General features: G+C 46.0%; 1 protein-coding gene across 5 annotated transcripts in view; it reads left to right on the top strand.

The window, feature by feature from the left end:
• The window catches only part of Slc41a2 (solute carrier family 41 member 2), a 142093-nt gene extending 122013 nt beyond the window's left edge, over positions 1-20080 (top strand). For all 5 annotated transcript variants that reach the window (XM_045153206.1, XM_045153208.1, XM_045153204.1 and 2 more), the window contains one exon: positions 16823-20080. In XM_045153206.1, coding sequence (XP_045009141.1) covers positions 16823-17008 — 186 coding nt within the window. In that variant the 3' untranslated portion in view covers positions 17009-20080. The remainder of the gene's footprint in view (positions 1-16822) is intronic.
• Positions 20081-20422: the final 342 nt, after the last annotated feature.

The raw sequence follows: 20422 nt of genomic DNA, 5'->3' as shown, positions 1-20422 counted from the left end.
CCCTCCAGTGTCTTATTATGATGTTTTCCCCTTCTCCTGAAATCTTCTATTCCCGCCCTCCAGTGTCTTATTATGATGTTTTCCCCCCTTTCCTGACATCGTCTATCCCCGCCCTCCAGTGTCTTATTATGATGTTTTCCCCTTCTCCTTGACATCGTCTATCCCCAGCCCTCCAGTGTCTTATTATGATGTTTTCCCCTTTCCTGACATCTTCTACTCCCGCCCTCCAGTGTCTTATTATGATGTTTTCCCCTTCCTGACATCTTCTATCTCCCGCCCTCCAGTGTCTTATTATGATGTTTTCCCCTTTCCTGTACTCGTCTATCCCCGCCCCTCCAGTGTCTTTTTTATGATGTTTTCCCCTTTCCTGACATCGTCTTATCCCCACCCCTCCAGTGTCTTATTATGATGTTTTCCCCTTTCCTGACAATCGTCTATCCCCGCCCCTCCAGTGTCTTATTATGATGTTTTCCCCTTTTCCTGATATCTTCTATCCCCGCACCTCCAGAGTCTTATTATGATGTTTTTCCACTTTCCTGACATTGTCTATCCCCGCGCTCCAGTGTCTTTATTATGATGTTTTCCCTTTCCTGACATCTTCTATCACCCGCTCCCTCCAGTGTCTTATTATGATGTTTTCCCCTTTCTGACATCGTCATATCCCCGCCCTCCAGTGTCTTATTATGATGTTTTCCCCTTTCCTGACATCGTCTATCCCGCCGATCCTCCAGCTGTCTTATTATGATGTTTTCCCCCTTTCCTGACATCGTCTATCCCCGCCCTCCAGTGTCTTATTATGATGTTTTCCCCCTTTCCTGACTATCGTCTATCCCCGCACCTCCAGTGTCTTATTATGATGTTTTCCCCTTTCCTGACATCGTCTATCCCCGCCCCCTCCAGTGTCTTATTATGATGTTTTTCCCTTTCCTGACATCTTCTAATCCCCCGACCCTCCAGTGGTCTTATTTATGAATGTTTTCCCCTTTCTGACATCTTCTCATCCCCGCCCTCCAGTGTCTTATTATGATGTTTTCCCCCTTTCCTGACATCGTCTATCCCCGCCCTCCAAGTGTCTTATTATGATGTTATTCCCCCCTTTCCTGACATCAGTCTATACCCCGCCCCTCCAGTGTCTTATTATGATGTTTTTCTCCCCTTTCCTGACATCGTCCTATCCCCGCCCCTCCAGTGTCTTATTATGATGTTTTCCCCTTTCCTGACATCTTCTATCCCCGCCCTCCAGTGTCTTATTATGATGTTTTCCCCTTTCCTGACATCTTCTATCCCCGCCCTCCAGTGTCTTATTATGATGTTTTCCCCTTTCCTGACAATCGTCTACTGCCCCGCACCTCGCAGTGTCTTATTATGATGTTTCCTCCTTTCCTGACATCGTCTATCCCCAGCCCTTCACAGTGTCTTATTATGTATGTTTCCCCTTTCCTGACATCTTCTTGATCTCACCGCCCTCGAAGTGTCTTATTATCGAGGTTTTCCACTTTCCTGACATCGTCTATCCCCGCCCCTTCCAGTGTCTTATTATGATGTTTTCACCCTTTCCTGACATCGTCTATCCCCTAGCCACTTCCAGTGGTCTTATTGATGATGTTTCCGCCTTTCCTGACATCGTCTATCCCCGCCCTCCAGTGTCTTATTATGATGATTTTCTCCCTTTCCTGACATCTTCTATTCCCCCCCTCCAGTGTCTTATTATGATCGTTTTCTCCCCTGTGTCCGGACATCGTCTATCCCCATGCCCTCCAGTGTCTTATTATGATTGTTTTCACCTTTCCTGACATCTTCTATCCCCGCCCTCCAGTGTCTTATTATGATGTTTTCCTCCCCTTTCCTGACATCGTCTATCCCCGCCCTCCAGTGTCTTATTATGATGTTTTCCCCTTTCCTGACATCTTCTATCCCCGCCTTCCAGTGTCTTATTATGATGTTTTCCCCTTTCCTGACATCGTCTATCCCCGCCCTCCAGTGTCTTATTATGATGTTTTCCCCTTTCCTGACATCTTCTATCCCCGCCATCCAGTGTGTTATTATGATGTTTTCCCCTTTCCGGACATCGTCTATCCCCGCCCTCCAGTGTCTTATTATGATGTTTTCCCCTTTCCTGACATCGTCTATCCCCGCCCTCCAGTGTCTTATTATGATGTTTTCCCCTTTCCTGACATCGTCTATCCCCGCCCTCCAGTGTCTTATTATGATGTTTTCCCCTTTCCTGACATCTTCTATCCCCCCCCTCCAGTGTCTGCTATTATGATGTTTCCTCTTTCCTGACATCTTCTATCCCCGCCCCTCCAGTGTCTTATTATGATGTTTTCCCCTTTCCTGACATCTTCTATCTCCCGCCCTCCAGTGTCTTATTATGATGTTTTCCCCTTTCCTGACATCTTCTATCCCCGCCCTCCAGTGTCTTATTATGATGTTTTCCCCCTTTCCTGACATCTTCTATCCCCGCCCTCCAGTGTCTTATTATGATGTTTTTCCCCTTTCCTGACATCGTCTATCCCCGCCTCCAGTGTCTTATTATGATGTTTTCCCCCTTTCCTGACATCTTCTATCCCCTGCCCTCCAGTGTCTTATTATGATGTTTTTCCCCTTTCCTGACATCTTCTATCCCCGCCCTCCAGTGTCTTATTATGATGTTTTCCCCTTTCCTGACATCGTCTATCCCCGCCCTCCAGTGTCTTATTATGATGTTTTCCCCTTTCCTGACATCGTCTATCCCCGCCCTCGCAGTGTCTTATTATATGTTTTCCCCCTTTCCTGACATCGTCTATCCCCGCCCTCCAGTGTCTTATTATGATGTTTTCCCCTTTCCTGACATCGTCTATCCCCGCGCCTCCAGTGTCTTATTATGATGTTTTCCCTTTCCTGACATCGTCTATCCCCGCCCTCCAGTGTCTTATTATGATGTTTCCCCTTTCCTGACATCTTCTATCCCCGCCCTCCAGTGTCTTATTATGATGTTTTTCCCTTTCCTGACATCGTCTATCCCCGCCCTCCAGTGTCTTATTATGATGTTTTCCCCTTTCCTGACATCGTCTATCCCCGCCCTCCAGTGTCTTATTATCGATGTTTTCCCCTTTCCTGACATCTGTCTATCCCCGCCCTCCAGTGTCTTATTATGATGTTTTCCCCTTTCCTGACATCGTCTATCCCCGCCCTCCAGTGTCTTATTATGATGTTTTCCCCTTTCCTGACATCGTCTATCCCCGCCCTCCAGTGTCTTATTATGATGTTTTCCCCCTTTCCTGACATCGTTCTATCCCCGCCCTCCAGTGTCTTATTATGATGTTTTCCCCTTTCCTGACATCGTCTATCCCCCGCCCTCCAGTGTCTTATTATGGATGTTTTCCCCCTTTCCTGACATCTTCTATCCCGCCCCTCCAGTGTCTTATTATGATGTTTTCCCCTTTCCTGACATCGTCTATCCCCGCCCCTCCAGTGTCTTATTATGATGGTTTTCCCCTTTCTTGACATCGGTCTATCCCCGCCCTCCAGTGTCTTATTATGATGTTTTCCCTTTCCTGAGCATCTTCTATCCCCGCCCTCCAGTGTCTTATTATGATGTTTTCCCCTTTCCTGACATCGTCTATCCCCGCCCTCCAGTGTCTTATTATGATGTTTTCCCCTTTCCTGACATCGTCTATCCCCACCGCCCTCCAGTGTCTTATTTATGATGTTTTCCCCTTTCTTGACATCTTCTATCCCCGCCCTCCAGTGATCTTATTATGATGTTTTCCGCTTTCTCTGACATGCGGTCTATCCCCGCCCTCCAGTGCTTTATTAGTGATGTTTCTCACCCTTTCCTGACATCATTCTATCCCCGCCCTCCAGTGTCTTATTATGAATGTTTTCCCCTTTCCTGACATCTTCTATCCCCGCCCTCCAGTGTCTTATTATGATGTTTTCCCCTTTCCTGACATCTTCTATCCCCGCCCTCCAGTGTCTTATTATGATGTTTTCCCCTTTCCTGACATCTTCTATCCCCGCCCTCCAGTGTCTTATTATGATGTTTTCCCCTTCCTGACATCGTCTATCCCCGCCCTCCAGTGTCTTATTATGATGTTTTCCCCTTTCCTGACATCTTCTATCCCCGCCCTCCAGTGTCTTATTATGATGTTTTCCCCTTTCCTGACATCGTCTATCCCCGCCCTCCAGTGTCTTATTATGATGTTTTCCCCTTTCCTGACATCTTCTATCCCCGCCCTCCAGTGTCTTATTATGATGTTTTCCCCTTTCCTGACATCTTCTATCCCCGCCCTCCAGTGTCTTATTATGATGTTTTCCCCTTTCCTGACATCGTCTATCCCCCGCCCTCTCCAGTGTCTTATTATGATGTTTTCCCCTTTCCTGACATCGTCTATCCCCGCCCTCCAGTGTCTTATTATGATGTTTTCCCCCTTTCCTGACATCTTCTATCCCCGCCCTCCAGTGTCTTATTATGATGTTTTCCCCTTTCCTGACATCGTCTATTCCCGCCTCCAGTGTCTTATTATGATGTTTTCCCCTTTCCTGACATCGTCTATCCCCGCCCTCCAGTGTCTTATTATGATGTTTTCCCCCTTCCTGACATCGTCTATCCCCGCCCTCCAGTGTCTTATTATGATGTTTTCCCCTTTCCTGACATCGTCTATCCCCGCCCTCCAGTGTCTTATTATGATGTTTTCCCCTTTCCTGACATCTTCTATTCCCGCCCTCCAGTGTCTTATTATGATGTTTTCCCCTTTCCTGACATCGTCTATCCCCGCCCTCCAGTGTCTTATTATGATGTTTTCCCCTTTCCTGACATCTTCTATCCCCGCCCTCCAGTGTCTTATTATGATGTTTTCCCCTTTCCTGACATCGTCTATCCCCGCCCTCCAGTGTCTTATTATGATGTGTTCCCCTTTCCTGACATCGTCTATCCCCGCCCTCCAGTGTCTTATTATGATGTTTTCCCCTTTCCTGACATCGTCTATCCCCGCCCTCCAGTGTCTTATTATGATGTTTTCTCCCCTTTCCTGACATCGTCTATCCCCGCCCTTCCAGTGTCTTATTATGATGTTTTCCCCTTTCCTGACATCGTCTATCCCCCGCCCTCCAGTGTCTTATTATGATGTTTCCCCCTTTCCTGACATCGTCTATCCCCGCCCTCCAGTGTCTTATTATGATGTTTTCCCCTTTCCTGACATCGTCTATCCCCGCCCTCCAGTGTCTTATTATGATGTTTCCCCTTTCCTGACATCTTCTATCCCCGCCCTCCAGTGTCTTATTATGATGTTTTCCCCTTTCCTGACATCTTCTATCCCCGCCCTCCAGTGTCTTATTATGATGTTTTCCCCTTTCCTGACATCGTCTATCCCCGCCCTCCAGTGTCTTATTATGATGTTTTCCCCTTTCCTGACATCTTCTATCCCCGCCCTCCAGTGTCTTATTATGATGTTTTCCCCCTTTCCTGACATCTTCTATCCCCGCCCTCCAGTGTCTTATTATGATGTTTTCCCCTTTCCTGACATCGTCTATCCCCGCCCTCCAGTGTCTTATTATGATGTTTTCCCCTTTCCTGACATCGTCTATCCCCGCCCTCCAGTGTCTTATTATGATGTTTTCCCCTTTCCTGACATCGTCTATCCCCCGCCCTCCAGTGTCTTATTATGATGTTTTCCCCTTTCCTGACATCGTCTATCCCCGCCCTCCAGTGTCTTATTTATGATGTTTTCCCCTTTCCTGACATCTTCTATCCCCGCCCTCCAGTGTCTTATTATGATGTTTTCCCCTTTCCTGACATCTCTATCCCCGCCCTCCAGTGTCTTATTATGATGTTTTCCCCTTTCCTGACATCGTCTATCCCCGCCCTCCAGTGTCTTATTATGATGTTTTCCCCTTTCCTGACATCGTCTATCCCCGCCCTCCAGTGTCTTATTATGATGTTTTTCCCCTTTCCTGACATCGTCTATCCCCGCCCTCCAGTGTCTTATTATGATGTTTTCCCCTTTCCTGACATCTTCTATCCCCGCCCTCCAGTGTCTTATTATGATGTTTTTTCCCCTTTCCTGACATCGTCTATCCCCCGCCCTCCAGTGTCTTATTATGATGTTTTCCCCTTGTCCTGACATCGTCTATCCCCGGCCCTCCAGTGTCTTATTATGATGTTTTCCCCTTTCCTGACATCTTCTATCCCCGCCCTCCAGTGTCTTATTATGATGTTTTCCCCTTTCCTGACATCTTCTATCCCCGCCCTCCATTGTCTTATTATGATGTTTTCCCCCTTTCCTGACATCTTCTATCCCCGCCCTCCAGTGTCTTATTATGATGTTTTTCCCCTTTCCTGACATCGTCTATCCCCGCCCTCCAGTGTCTTATTATGATGTTTTCCCCCTTTCCTGACATCTTCTATCCCCCGCCCTCCAGTGTCTTATTATGATGTTTTCCCCTTTCCTGACATCGTCTATCCCCGCCCTCCAGTGTCTTATTATGATGTTTTCCCCTTTCCTGACATCTTCTATCCCCGCCCTCCAGTGTCTTATTATGATGTTTTCCCCTTTCCTGACATCTTCTATCCCCGCCCTCCAGTGTCTTATTATGATGTTTCCCCTTTCCTGACATCGTCTATCCCCGCCCTCCAGTGTCTTATTATGATGTTTTCCCCCTTTCCTGACATCGTCTATCCCCCGCCCTCCAGTGTCTTATTATGATGTTTTCCCCTTTCCTGACATCTTCTATCCCCCGCCCTCCAGTGTCTTATTATGATGTTTTCCCCCTTTCCTGACATCGTCTATCCCCGCCCTCCAGTGTCTTATTATGATGTTTTCCCCTTTCCTGACATCTTCTATCCCCGCCCTCCAGTGTCTTATTATGATGTTTTCCCCTTTCCTGACATCTTCTATCCCCGCCCTCCAGTGTCTTATTATGATGTTTTCCCCTTTCCTGACATCTTCTATCCCCCCGCCCTCCAGTGTCTTATTATGATGTTTTCCCCTTTCCTGACATCTTCTATCCCCGCCCTCCAGTGTCTTATTATGATGTTTTCCCCTTTCCTGACATCGTCTATCCCCGCCCTCCAGTGTCTTATTATGATGTTTTTCCCCTTTCCTGACATCGTCTATCCCCGCCCTCCAGTGTCTTATTATGATGTTTTCCCCTTTCCTGACATCGTCTATCCCCGCCCTCCAGTGTCTTATTATGATGTTTTTCCCCTTTCCTGACATCTTCTATCCCCGCCCTCCAGTGTCTTATTATGATGTTTTCCCCTTTCCTGACATCGTCTATCCCCGCCCTCCAGTGTCTTATTATGATGTTTTCCCCTTTCCTGACATCGTCTATCCCCTCCCTCCAGTGTCTTATTATGATGTTTTCCCCTTTCCTGACATCTTCTATCCCCGCCCTCCAGTGTCTTATTATGATGTTTTCCCCTTTCCTGACATCTTCTATCCCCGCCCTCCAGTGTCTTATTATGATGTTTTCCCCTTTCCTGACATCGTCTATCCCCGCCCTCCAGTGTCTTATTATGATGTTTTCCCCTTTCCTGACATCTTCTATCGCCGCCCTCCAGTGTCTTATTATGATGTTTCCCCTTTCCTGACATCGCTATCCCCGCCCTCCAGTGTCTTATTATGATGTTTTCCCCTTTCCTGACATCGTCTATCCCCGCCCTCCAGTGTCTTATTATGATGTTTTCCCCTTTCCTGACATCGTCTATCCCCGCCCTCCAGTGTCTTATTATGATGTTTTCCCCTTTCCTGACATCGTCTATCCCCGCCCTCCAGTGTCTTATTATGATGTTTTCCCCTTTCCTGACATCGTCTATCCCCGCCCTCCAGTGTCTTATTATGATGTTTTCCCCTTTCCTGACATCGTCTATCCCCGCCCTCCAGTGTCTTATTATGATGTTTTCCCCTTTCCTGACATCTTCTATCCCCGCCCTCCAGTGTCTTATTATGATGTTTTCCCCCTTTCCTGACATCGTCTATCCCCGCCCTCCAGTGTCTTATTATGATGTTTTCCCCCTTTCCTGACATCGTCTATCCCCGCCCTCCAGTGTCTTATTATGATGTTTTCCCCTTTCCTGACATCGTCTATCCCCGCCCTCCAGTGTCTTATTATGATGTTTTCCCCTTTCCTGACATCGTCTATCCCCGCCCTCCAGTGTCTTATTATGATGTTTTCCCCTTTCCTGACATCGTCTATCCCCGCCCTCCAGTGTCTTATTATGATGTTTCCCCTTTCCTGACATCGTCTATCCCCGCCCTCCAGTGTCTTATTATGATGTTTTCCCCTTTCCTGACATCGTCTATCCCCGCCCTCCAGTGTCTTATTATGATGTTTTCCCCTTTCTTGACATCTTCTATCCCCGCCCTCCAGTGTCTTATTATGATGTTTTCCCCTTTCCTGACATCTTCTATCCCCGCCCTCCAGTGTCTTATTATGATGTTTTCCCCTTTCCTGACATCTTCTATCCCCGCCCTCCAGTGTCTTATTATGATGTTTTCTCCCCTTTCCTGACATCGTCTATCCCCGCCCTCCAGTGTCTTATTATGATGTTTTTCCCCCTTTCCTGACATCGTTCTATCCCCCGCCCTCCAGTGTCTTATTATGGTGTTTTCCCTTTCCTGACATCGTCTATCCCCGCCCTCCAGTGTCTTATTATGGTGTTTTCCCCTTTCCTGACATCGTCTATCCCCGCCCTCCAGTGTCTTATTATGATGTTTTCCCCTTTCCTGACATCGTCTATCCCCGCCCTCCAGTGTCTTATTATGATGTTTTCCCCTTTCCTGACATCGTCTATCCCCGCCCTCCAGTGTCTTATTATGATGTTTTCCCCTTTCCTGACATCTTCTATCCCCGCCCTCCAGTGTCTTATTATGATGTTTTCCCCTTTCCTGACATCTTCTATCCCCGCCCTCCAGTGTCTTATTATGATGTTTTCCCCTTTCCTGACATCGTCTATCCCCGCCCTCCAGTGTCTTATTATGATGTTTTCCCCTTTCCTGACATCGTCTATCCCCGCGCTCCAGTGTCTTATTATGATGTTTTCCCCTTTCCTGACATCGTCTATCCCCGCCCTCCAGTGTCTTATTATGATGTTTTCCCCTTTCCTGACATCGTCTATCCCCGCCCTCCAGTGTCTTATTCTGATGTTTTCCCCTTTCCTGACATCTTCTATCCCCGCCCTCCAGTGTCCTTATTATGATGTTTTCCCCTTTCCTGACATCTTCTATCCCCGCCCTCCAGTGTCTTATTATGATGTTTTCCCCTTTCCTGACATCTTCTATCCCCGCCCTCCAGTGTCTTATTATGATGTTTTCCCCTTTCCTGACATCGTCTATCCCCGCCCTCCAGTGTCTTATTATGATGTTTTCCCCTTTCCTGACATCTTCTATCCCCCGCCCTCCAGTGTCTTATTATGATGTTTTCCCCCTTTCCTGACATCGTCTATCCCCGCCCTCCAGTGTCTTATTATGATGTTTTCCCCTTTCCTGACATCGTCTATCCCCGCCCTCCAGTGTCTTATTATGATGTTTTCCCCTTTCCTGACATCTTCTATCCCCGCCCTCCAGTGTCTTATTATGATGTTTTCCCCTTTCCTGACATCTTCTATCCCCGCCCTCCAGTGTCTTATTATGATGTTTTCCCCTTTCCTGAAATCTTCTATCCCCGCCCTCCAGTGTCTTATTATGATGTTTTCCCCTTTCCTGACATCTTCTATCCCCGCCCTCCAGTGTCTTATTATGATGTTTTCCCCTTTCCTGACATCGTCTATCCCCGCCCTCCAGTGTCTTATTATGATGTTTTCCCCTTTCCTGACATCGTCTATCCCCGCCCTCCAGTGTCTTATTATGATGTTTTCCCCTTTCCTGACATCGTCTATCCCCGCCCTCCAGTGTCTTATTATGATGTTTTCCCCTTTCCTGACATCGTCTATCCCCGCCCTCCAGTGTCTTATTATGATGTTTTCCCCTTTCCTGACATCGTCTATCCCCGCCCTCCAGTGTCTTATTATGATTTTTTCCCCTTTCCTGACATCTTCTATCCCCGCCCTCCAGTGTCTTATTATGATGTTTTCCCCTTTCCTGACATCTTCTATCCCCGCCCTCCAGTGTCTTATTATGATGTTTTCCCCTTTCCTGACATCGTCTATCCCCGCCCTCCAGTGTCTTATTATGATGTTTTCCCCTTTCCTGACATCGTCTATCCCCGCCCTCCAGTGTCTTATTATGATGTTTTCCCCTTTCCTGACATCGTCTATCCCCGCCCTCCAGTGTCTTATTATGATGTTTTCCCCTTTCCTGACATCGTCTATCCCCGCCCTCCAGTGTCTTATTATGATGTTTTCCCCTTTCCTGACATCGTCTATCCCCGCCCTCCAGTGTCTTATTATGATGTTTTCCCCTTTCCTGACATCGTCTATCCCCGCCCTCCAGTGTCTTATTATGATGTTTTCCCCTTTCCTGACATCGTCTATCCCCGCCCTCCAGTGTCTTATTATGATGTTTTCCCCTTTCCTGACATCGTCTATCCCCGCCCTCCAGTGTCTTATTATGATGTTTTCCCCTTTCCTGACATCGTCTATCCCCGCCCTCCAGTGTCTTATTATGATGTTTTCCCCTTTCCTGACATCGTCTATCCCCGCCCTCCAGTGTCTTATTATGATGTTTTCCCCTTTCCTGACATCGTCTATCCCCGCCCTCCAGTGTCTTATTATGATGTTTTCCCCTTTCCTGACATCGTCTATCCCCGCCCTCCAGTGTCTTATTATGATGTTTTCCCCTTTCCTGACATCGTCTATCCCCGCCCTCCAGTGTCTTATTATGATGTTTTCCCCTTTCCTGACATCGTCTATCCCCGCCCTCCAGTGTCTTATTATGATGTTTTCCCCTTTCCTGACATCGTCTATCCCCGCCCTCCAGTGTCTTATTATGATGTTTTCCCCTTTCCTGACATCGTCTATCCCCGCCCTCCAGTGTCTTATTATGATGTTTTCCCCTTTCCTGACATCGTCTATCCCCGCCCTCCAGTGTCTTATTATGATGTTTTCCCCTTTCCTGACATCGTCTATCCCCGCCCTCCAGTGTCTTATTATGATGTTTTCCCCTTTCCTGACATCGTCTATCCCCGCCCTCCAGTGTCTTATTATGATGTTTTCCCCTTTCCTGACATCGTCTATCCCCGCCCTCCAGTGTCTTATTATGATGTTTTCCCCTTTCCTGACATCGTCTATCCCCGCCCTCCAGTGTCTTATTATGATGTTTTCCCCTTTCCTGACATCGTCTATCCCCGCCCTCCAGTGTCTTATTATGATGTTTTCCCCTTTCCTGACATCTTCTATCCCCGCCCTCCAGTGTCTTATTATGATGTTTTCCCCTTTCCTGACATCGTCTATCCCCGCCCTCCAGTGTCTTATTATGATGTTTTCCCCTTTCCTGACATCGTCTATCCCCGCCCTCCAGTGTCTTATTATGATGTTTTCCCCTTTCCTGACATCGTCTATCCCCGCCCTCCAGTGTCTTATTATGATGTTTTCCCCTTTCCTGACATCGTCTATCCCCGCCCTCCAGTGTCTTATTATGATGTTTTCCCCTTTCCTGACATCGTCTATCCCCGCCCTCCAGTGTCTTATTATGATGTTTTCCCCTTTCCTGACATCGTCTATCCCCGCCCTCCAGTGTCTTATTATGATGTTTTCCCCTTTCCTGACATCGTCTATCCCCGCCCTCCAGTGTCTTATTATGATGTTTTCCCCTTTCCTTGACATCGTCTATCCCCGCCCTCCAGTGTCTTATTATGATGTTTTCCCCTTTCCTGACATCGTCTATCCCCGCCCTCCAGTGTCTTATTATGATGTTTTCCCCTTTCCTGACATCGTCTATCCCCGCCCTCCAGTGTCTTATTATGATGTTTTCCCCTTTCCTGACATCGTCTATCCCCGCCCTCCAGTGTCTTATTATGATGTTTTCCCCTTTCCTGACATCTTCTATCCCCGCCCTCCAGTGTCTTATTATGATGTTTTCCCCTTTCCTGACATCTTCTATCCCCGCCCTCCAGTGTCTTATTATGATGTTTTCCCCTTTCCTGACATCGTCTATCCCCGCCCTCCAGTGTCTTATTATGATGTTTTCCCCTTTCTTGACATCGTCTATCCCCGCCCTCCAGTGTCTTATTATGATGTTTTCCCCTTTCCTGACATCGTCTATCCCCGCCCTCCAGTGTCTTATTATGATGTTTTCCCCTTTCCTGACATCTTCTATCCCCGCCCTCCAGTGTCTTATTATGATGTTTTCCCCTTTCCTGACATCGTCTATCCCCGCCCTCCAGTGTCTTATTATGATGTTTTCCCCTTTCCTGACATCTTCTATCCCCGCCCTCCAGTGTCTTATTATGATGTTTTCCCCTTTCCTGACATCTTCTATCCCCGCCCTCCAGTGTCTTATTATGATGTTTTCCCCTTTCCTGACATCTTCTATCCCCGCCCTCCAGTGTCTTATTATGATGTTTTCCCCTTTCCTGACATCGTCTATCCCCGCCCTCCAGTGTCTTATTATGATGTTTTCCCCTTTCCTGACATCGTCTATCCCCGCCCTCCAGTGTCTTATTATGATGTTTTCCCCTTTCCTGACATCTTCTATCCCCGCCCTCCAGTGTCTTATTATGATGTTTTCCCCTTTCCTGACATCGTCTATCCCCGCCCTCCAGTGTCTTATTATGATGTTTTTCCCTTTCCTGACATCTTCTATCCCCGCCCTCCAGTGTCTTATTATGATGTTTTTCCCTTTCCTGACATCTTCTATCCCCGCCCTCCAGTGTCTTATTATGATGTTTTCCCCTTTCCTGACATCGTCTATCCCCGCCCTCCAGTGTCTTATTATGATGTTTTCCCCTTTCCTGACATCTTCTATCCCAGCCCTCCAGTGTCTTATTATGATGTTTTCCCCTTTCCTGACATAGTCTATCCCCGCCCTCCAGTGTCTTATTATGATGTTTTCCCCTTTCCTGACATCTTCTATCCCCGCCCTCCAGTGTCTTATTATGATGTTTTCCCCTTTCCTGACATCTTCTATCCCCGCCCTCCAGTGTCTTATTATGATGTTTTCCCCTTTCCTGACATCGTCTATCCCCGCCCTCCAGTGTCTTATTATGATGTTTTCCCCTTTCCTGACATCGTCTATCCCCGCCCTCCAGTGTCTTATTATGATGTTTTCCCCTTTCCTGACATCTTCTATCCCCGCCCTCCAGTGTCTTATTATGATGTTTTCCCCTTTCCTGACATCGTCTATCCCCGCCCTCCAGTGTCTTATTATGATGTTTTCCCCTTTCCTGACATCGTCTATCCCCGCGCTCCAGTGTCTTATTATGATGTTTTCCCCTTTCCTGACATCGTCTATCCCCGCCCTCCAGTGTCTTATTATGATGTTTTCCCCTTTCCTGACATCGTCTATCCCCGCCCTCCAGTGTCTTATTATGATGTTTTCCCCTTTCCTGACATCGTCTATCCCCGCCCTCCAGTGTCTTATTATGATGTTTTCCCCTTTCCTGACATCTGCTATCCCCGCCCTCCAGTGTCTTATTATGATGTTTTCCCCTTTCCTGACATCGTCTATCCCCGCCCTCCAGTGTCTTATTATGATGTTTTCCCCTTTCCTGACATCGTCTATCCCCGCCCTCCAGTGTCTTATTATGATGTTTTCCCCTTTCCTGACATCGTCTATCCCCGCCCTCCAGTGTCTTATTATGATGTTTTCCCCTTTCCTGACATCGTCTATCCCCGCCCTCCAGTGTCTTATTATGATGTTTTCCCCTTTCCTGACATCGTCTATCCCCGCCCTCCAGTGTCTTATTATGATGTTTTCCCCTTTCCTGACATCGTCTATCCCCGCCCTCCAGTGTCTTATTATGATGTTTTCCCCTTTCCTGACATCGTCTGTCCCCGCCCTCCAGTGTCTTATTATGATGTTTTCCCCTTTCCTGACATCGTCTATCCCCGCCCTCCAGTGTCTTATTATGATGTTTTCCCCTTTCCTGACATCGTCTATCCCCGCCCTCCAGTGTCTTATTATGATGTTTTCCCCTTTCCTGACATCGTCTATCCCCGCCCTCCAGTGTCTTATTATGATGTTTTCCCCTTCCCTGACATCTTCTATCCCCGCCCTCCAGTGTCTTATAATGATGTTTTCCCCTTTCCTGACATCGTCTATCCCCGCCCTCCAGTGTCTTATTCCTGAGGGCTGGTAGGATCATCACTTTGAATTCTTTGCCAGGCATGTCAAGGACTTTCTTCAGGTTGAGAGCTGCTTGGGGAGAAGTACTGCTCTTGGAGAAGCCAGGCTTCCTTTTACATTCTTGTATTCTCACATCCATGCCTGCATACTTTCTATGACATTTTCTTTTTCTAATATTGTGAGGTACCTTTGTAGGGAAAGATTGTTTTATTTACATACGGTAGAGGGTGTTAGTTGGCTAGGTAGCTACTTTAGCTTGGTTTTAGGGCATCTCACATGCATAGTCTATACAGTTTCTTCTATTGACCACTGTTTGCAGTGGCTCTGAATGTCCCAGCACTCTGGACTGCAGCACAAAGGTCGGTGTATAGCCTTGCAGTGGATGAAGGCCTCCGAAGCGTGTGTCTTCAGGCTCCATGGAATCAAACCCTGATTCTCAGTGGCTTGTGGCAGCAGCTTCACTAGTCTTGGTGGTGAGGGATGTGGAGGGGACTGTGTGCCCTAAGTCCTTTAGGGCCAGTGCAGGTGACACCAGTGTGGCACAGTTCCCAGGCCCCATGATTTCTCCTCAGGATTTGTGTGAGAGATACCTGGGTCTGTGGCATCAGCAGCCACAATTCTGAGCCATGGGCTGGTTTAGGCCTTTCTCAGTTCCCACCGGAAGAACATGTGTGGTTCTAGGATCTAGAACCAGTTACCACCGGTCTTAAGGCTTGAAAGTACAAAAGGGACCTTCCATAGGTCCCATGGGGATGAGCCAGCACAGGCAGGACTTCAGGTGGCAAACATGGCAACCTGTGGTACTGACGCTGCTCACATCTCTCCTCACCCAGTGAGGCCCGTACTGACCCCAGGTTGCTGGCCCTGAAGCCAAGGTGGTGTGGAGCAGGGTCAGTCATGGCTGGTTCTGGGCTGGGGGAGGTCTACAGTGAGGTCCTTCTTTGGAGTGGAGGAGTCACTTTTAGACTAGCAGCTCTTGGAACTGAGTCTCCAGCTTGGAAGAACCTTACACAGTTAGATCTGCTACTCTGAGCTGGGTGTCTGGCACTTTCCTGCTCACTGTTTTATTTTTTGAGGCCCTATTATGTTTATTTTCTTCAATAAGGAAATTTAAGCTCAGAGTAGTAAGAAATATGTCCAAAGAAAAACCTGAGAATCAAACCCAAATCTTTGATTTTACTTTGTTTTTGAGACAGGATCTCACCCTGTACCTAGACTGGCCTTAAACTTCCAACATTCTTCCTTCCTCTGCCTCCTGAGTACTGGGATGACAGGCTCAAATCCAAATCTTAAATCCCTAAATTCAGGATTCTGATATCTGATGCTTCCTGCAAACCCCAAACAGATTGTCCTAGCTTAACTTTCTTCATTTCTACAGTCTTTGCCTCTAACCATTAGGGAAGGGTTAGACTCATGCAGCGCTGTGAGAGCTTAAAGTGCCCCTCTCAAACACAAGTCCAAGGGCAACCGAAGTTCACCCTTTGGGACCTGTCTTTGGTCCCTATCGCCCTGTGTTTCAACCAGCCACACTCCTTCCTGGTAAAGGCATCAGGGCCAAAATGACTTGGCCATTTGTAACCCAATGCAGAGGTTGATACTATATGGATTCAAATGAAAAGATATATATGAAAAGTTGAAAAACCCTACAAACTATAACCAAACCTGCTACTTTTTCTTGTAAAAAGAAAATTTTCCTATTAATTATATATTTCTTTTCAACATGATTCTTTGTGTTTTCTCTTTTTTATTTATGTTTGAGATAGAAAGAGGCAGAGAGAGAAAAAGAGAATGGGTGAGCCAGGGCCTTCAGCCATGGCAGACGAACTCCAGAAGCATGTGCCACCTTGTATATCTGTCTTATGTGGGTCCTAGGGACTTGAGCCTGGGTCCTTTAGCTTTGCAGGCTAGCACCTTAACTACTAAGCCATCCTCCAGCCCTGTTTGTTTTTTTGAGGTAGGGTCTCACTCTAGCACAGGCTGATCTGTAACTCATTCTGTTTTCCCAGGCCGGCCTTGAACTCACAATGATCCTCCTACCTCTGCCTCCTGAGAGCTGGGATTAAAGGCTTGTGCCACGACGCCTGGCTCTTGTGCATGGTTATTTATGTATTTATTTTGTTTTTTTCAAGGTAGGGTCTCACTCTATCCCAGGCTGACCTGGAATTCACTATGTCATCTCCGTGTGGCCTCAAACTCATAGTGATCCTCCTACCTTTGCCTCCCAAGTGCTGGGATTAAAGGCGTACACCACCACACCCAGCCTGGTGAGTGTGGTTATTAAAAAAAATAATAAAGTTTATTTATTCATTTGAGAAAGAGAGAGAAAGAGGCAGAGAGAGACAGAATGGGCATACCAAGGTCTGTAGCCACTGCAAACTGCAGATGCATGTGCCACCTGTGCATCTGGCTTATGTGGGTACTGGGGTATTGAACCTGGGTTCTTAGGCTTTGTAGGCAAGTATCTTAACCACTAAGCCATCTCTCCAGTCTCTTCAACATGGTTCTTGACATAGGCATATACTGTTCCTTCCAGAAAAGAATGGTTCAGGTCATGGCTATGTTACAGGACTGGCACATGCTGGCATCACGTGTCATCTCTGGTGCTCGCTCTCTTTCAGGTGTTCACCCTGCTGTGGATTGCTGACTGGATGGTGCACCACTTCTGGAGGAAAGGAAAGGACCCCGACAGCTTCTCCATCCCCTATCTGACCGCACTGGGTGATCTGCTCGGGACAGCTTTGTTGGCCTTAAGTTTCCATTTTCTTTGGCTTATTGGAGACCGAGATGGAGATGTTGGGGACTGATGACTCCTACAGGCTGTCTCCAAGTTGGCTAGAGGAGAACACAAAACAACCACTGCTGGCTTCTTCCCAGAGCTCTTCTGCTTGCCACGTTACTTTTGCCAGGGTAGTCTTAGATTTGCCCTGATTCCATTAAATGGCCTTAATGTACTTTTTAAGGAATTTCTGCTAAAACCAGAATGAATGATATTTGTGCTGCTTTTTGTAGAATAAATAATTTAACCTGGACACAGACCCAAGCCCAAGCTCTAAACTAGTTAGGAATGAGCATAGGATGTTTACAGCGAATGCTTCCCAGACCTAGAAGTGGGCTTCATTGTAAGTTGTGATGTAAGCTTAGATGACAGAGGGCTTCCCATTCAGCCTTCCTTTGTTGTATCCATGTGCCACCCTGCAAAGCATACTATAAATGAAAGGACCCAGCCATGCCTCTATGAGTGCTAATGATGCCTTCCTCCACACTAGCCAAGGATGTTTATAAATCACTTGTTCCTAAACTGACCTAAGTATGTTCTGCCAAGCACAAGAGGAACTCACTTTTACCTGTGTCAAAAATTACCCTGTGCTGATGCCAATTTAACTTCTGCCCTGCAAGTTCCTGACAGGCCTTTTAAGGTATGGAATACTTACTTTTTTCCTTTGAGACAGGCTCACTAGCCCAGGCAGGCCTTGAACTTGCAATCCTCTTGCCTTACCTTCCCCTACCACTCTCCCTCCTCCCCACTAGGTCCTAGGATCATAGAATGATTTTAAGAGATATGTAGGGCCATTTTTGATTATTAGTGTATTGATAACAAGCTGCATTACCAGACACAAGATGGTATGTGAAGTGTGTGTGTGTGTGTGTGTGTGTGTGTGTGTGTGTATGTGTGGTGAGAGAGAGTAAGTGAGCATACTTGCAATGGAGAATTGATCTTGGATTGCTGATAGGAAAGGTCATAGTGCTTTGGAATTATTCATAAGCATTTTATTGGTATGCTTGTTATTTAGTCCCAAAGGCTTGCTACTGACCAGACTGTAGTATTTGTTGTCTACTTTATAATGAGTAGTTTTTATTTTAAAAAATACTGCAGAATCCAGATGAAAGACTTAGAATGAGCAAGTAGGCCCATTGCTCTTTCAAGGAGTCCTACCTATCTATCTAACAGAGAGGTTGGTGGGCTCCCTCAGTTACTGTTCATGCCTGTGCATGTCGTGTCATCACGTACATTGGCTTGTTTCTAAGGGGACCTCACTGTGTCTACTGCTGTTTTTCTGAAATCATTTTCTGAAATGCTGGCCAATATTCTAGACACTTGGCCAAAACCTTAGCTATTCAACAATGAGCATATTTCTGTTAAAAATACAGTGCAATCTCTCAAGACTGCTGGATATTTAATAAGTTAAAGTGATAAGGGAATAATATATACATAAATGTTGGTTGTCATGGTGAGTCAGTGTTACTATAGAATAGTAGGTTGTTGTTATGAGTCTATTGAAATCTTCTTTAAAAGCACTCTCAAATCAGAGAGTTGTGAATTTCGAGTTATATTTTTGCTTATTTTCAAAATTTATTCCATCTTTCTGCCTTATTATTAAAATTTTAAGGCAAAGAACTGAACTAATAATGGAATTTCTCCTTTGGAGACTCATAATGTCACATAGTAAACATTCTTATTAAAGAAAGATTAAGTTGTTGAATATTTAGCTGCAAAGTTTTTTTTAAATTTTACAAATAATACCTTTCATTTTATTGTAAAATGTGTGAATCATTTGCATTTGGGTTCTGTTTTTTTTTTATTGTGTTTTTGTTTTGAGATGGTCTGATGGAACCCAGGATGGTCTTGAATTCACAGTCCTCCTGCCTCAAGCCTCTGGTTGTGGGTTCAAGAAAATTAATCCCAGCAAACAAATCCAGAGAAAGCCACAGTTTTCAAGCAGCAGTCACCAATGCCAGTCTGGTGCATTCTGCACTCCAGCCCACTGTGAGTGTTCTCAGCTGCACCTGTGAGATAGGCCAGGGTGATATACCTGTCTGGATTTTATAACAGAAAATAGGAACGCAGAAGTGACCAAAGTGTGAGCTCCTAGGTCTTGGGTCTTCTAGGCCAGTGTATTTTCTGTGACACATCTGTGACTCCTCTTGCCCCCATGTACCAAAAATATCTACCTAATGAATGAGAGGAAGCCAGCCAGTGAAACAGAGTTTCCTAAAGTCAGACAGCGTGTGCTGTGTGTTCTGAAGTCACGCAGGGACACCACCTTCTAACGCATCTCGATGGCAAGTGCAGCCAACTCTGAATGGTCCATGCTCCGAGATTGTGGAGAACTTAGATGGAATAATGAAAATATTTTACCTACAAAATATTTTTCATTTTTATAATGAAAACTTGGTATAAAGAACAATGCCTTATTTCATCAAGCATCTAGTTGCCACTACCTTCCCAGATCATGCCATCTGCCAGGTGGAGTGGCTGGGGTAACTGGTTTGAATTTTGTCCCTTTCTCTCCTGCTACTCATCCTGGGTTAAAGCAACAAAATGTCTAAAAGTCATGTAATGGACAAAAGCTGGAACAAATCAGATACGAAGTAGAAAGGGATATTAATTCCTTTAAAAGTATCACTAGTCTTTGAAAGATTTCACATAAGTATGATTTCTTTACCCATAAAAATAATTTATTGTCTTATATAAAGTAGCAGTATTTTTATACTACATAAAAACACATTCCAATTTTTTTTCAATAATTTTATGTACTTTATTTATATACAAATAAGCTTTTTCTTTTACAAACAAACTTTTAAAAATCATATTTTTTATTTTTGTCCATTCACTTTTTTATTTCAAACACAGTTTCTTAGAACTTGATAAAACATAAAGAAATGATAATATGTCTTGTGGAGACATCACAAAAAATCCCTCGTCACAGATTGACAATAATGACAATGACGTAACCTAATGAGGTCTGTTTCCAAAGTCTTTCTGTAGGTGGCTTTCTTACCTTCCAGTTAAGATGCAGCACACCCACTCATGATGGACTTCTTCCACCTTCCCATTGCTGTAACCTCAGATAAGAATAAAGTTTGAGAACTACTTACCAGATGCATATGCTTCCTTCTTGGGCTCCACACAGCGTCAGCTGCCGAACAGCAAGCTCGTGCCATTCTGTGTGCCCTGCTCTGGGTGCTGTTTACGAAGCAGCCAAGATGGGCTTTGGCTGGTTGTCTCTGTGTTCTAAGTAGTGACCCTTCTTCCTTTCCTCTCTCAACGTCTCACATGGAGCCCTTGGTCCAGCTGTCTGTGCTGGACAGCGCTCCAGTTCTGGTTTAGTACAACTCCCTGAGCAGTGAAATGTGGTCACACTCTCAGTTTGTAGCCTGAGAAGATGACCGTGAGTGGCCCTCTGACCACTTCACTTTCAGGGAGAGCAGCATGTGTC

Source organism: Jaculus jaculus, chromosome 6 (assembly GCF_020740685.1).
Source record: "Jaculus jaculus isolate mJacJac1 chromosome 6, mJacJac1.mat.Y.cur, whole genome shotgun sequence".
NCBI classification, from domain to species: Eukaryota; Metazoa; Chordata; class Mammalia; order Rodentia; family Dipodidae; genus Jaculus; species Jaculus jaculus.
This window is presented reverse-complemented; position numbering and strand designations above follow the sequence as displayed.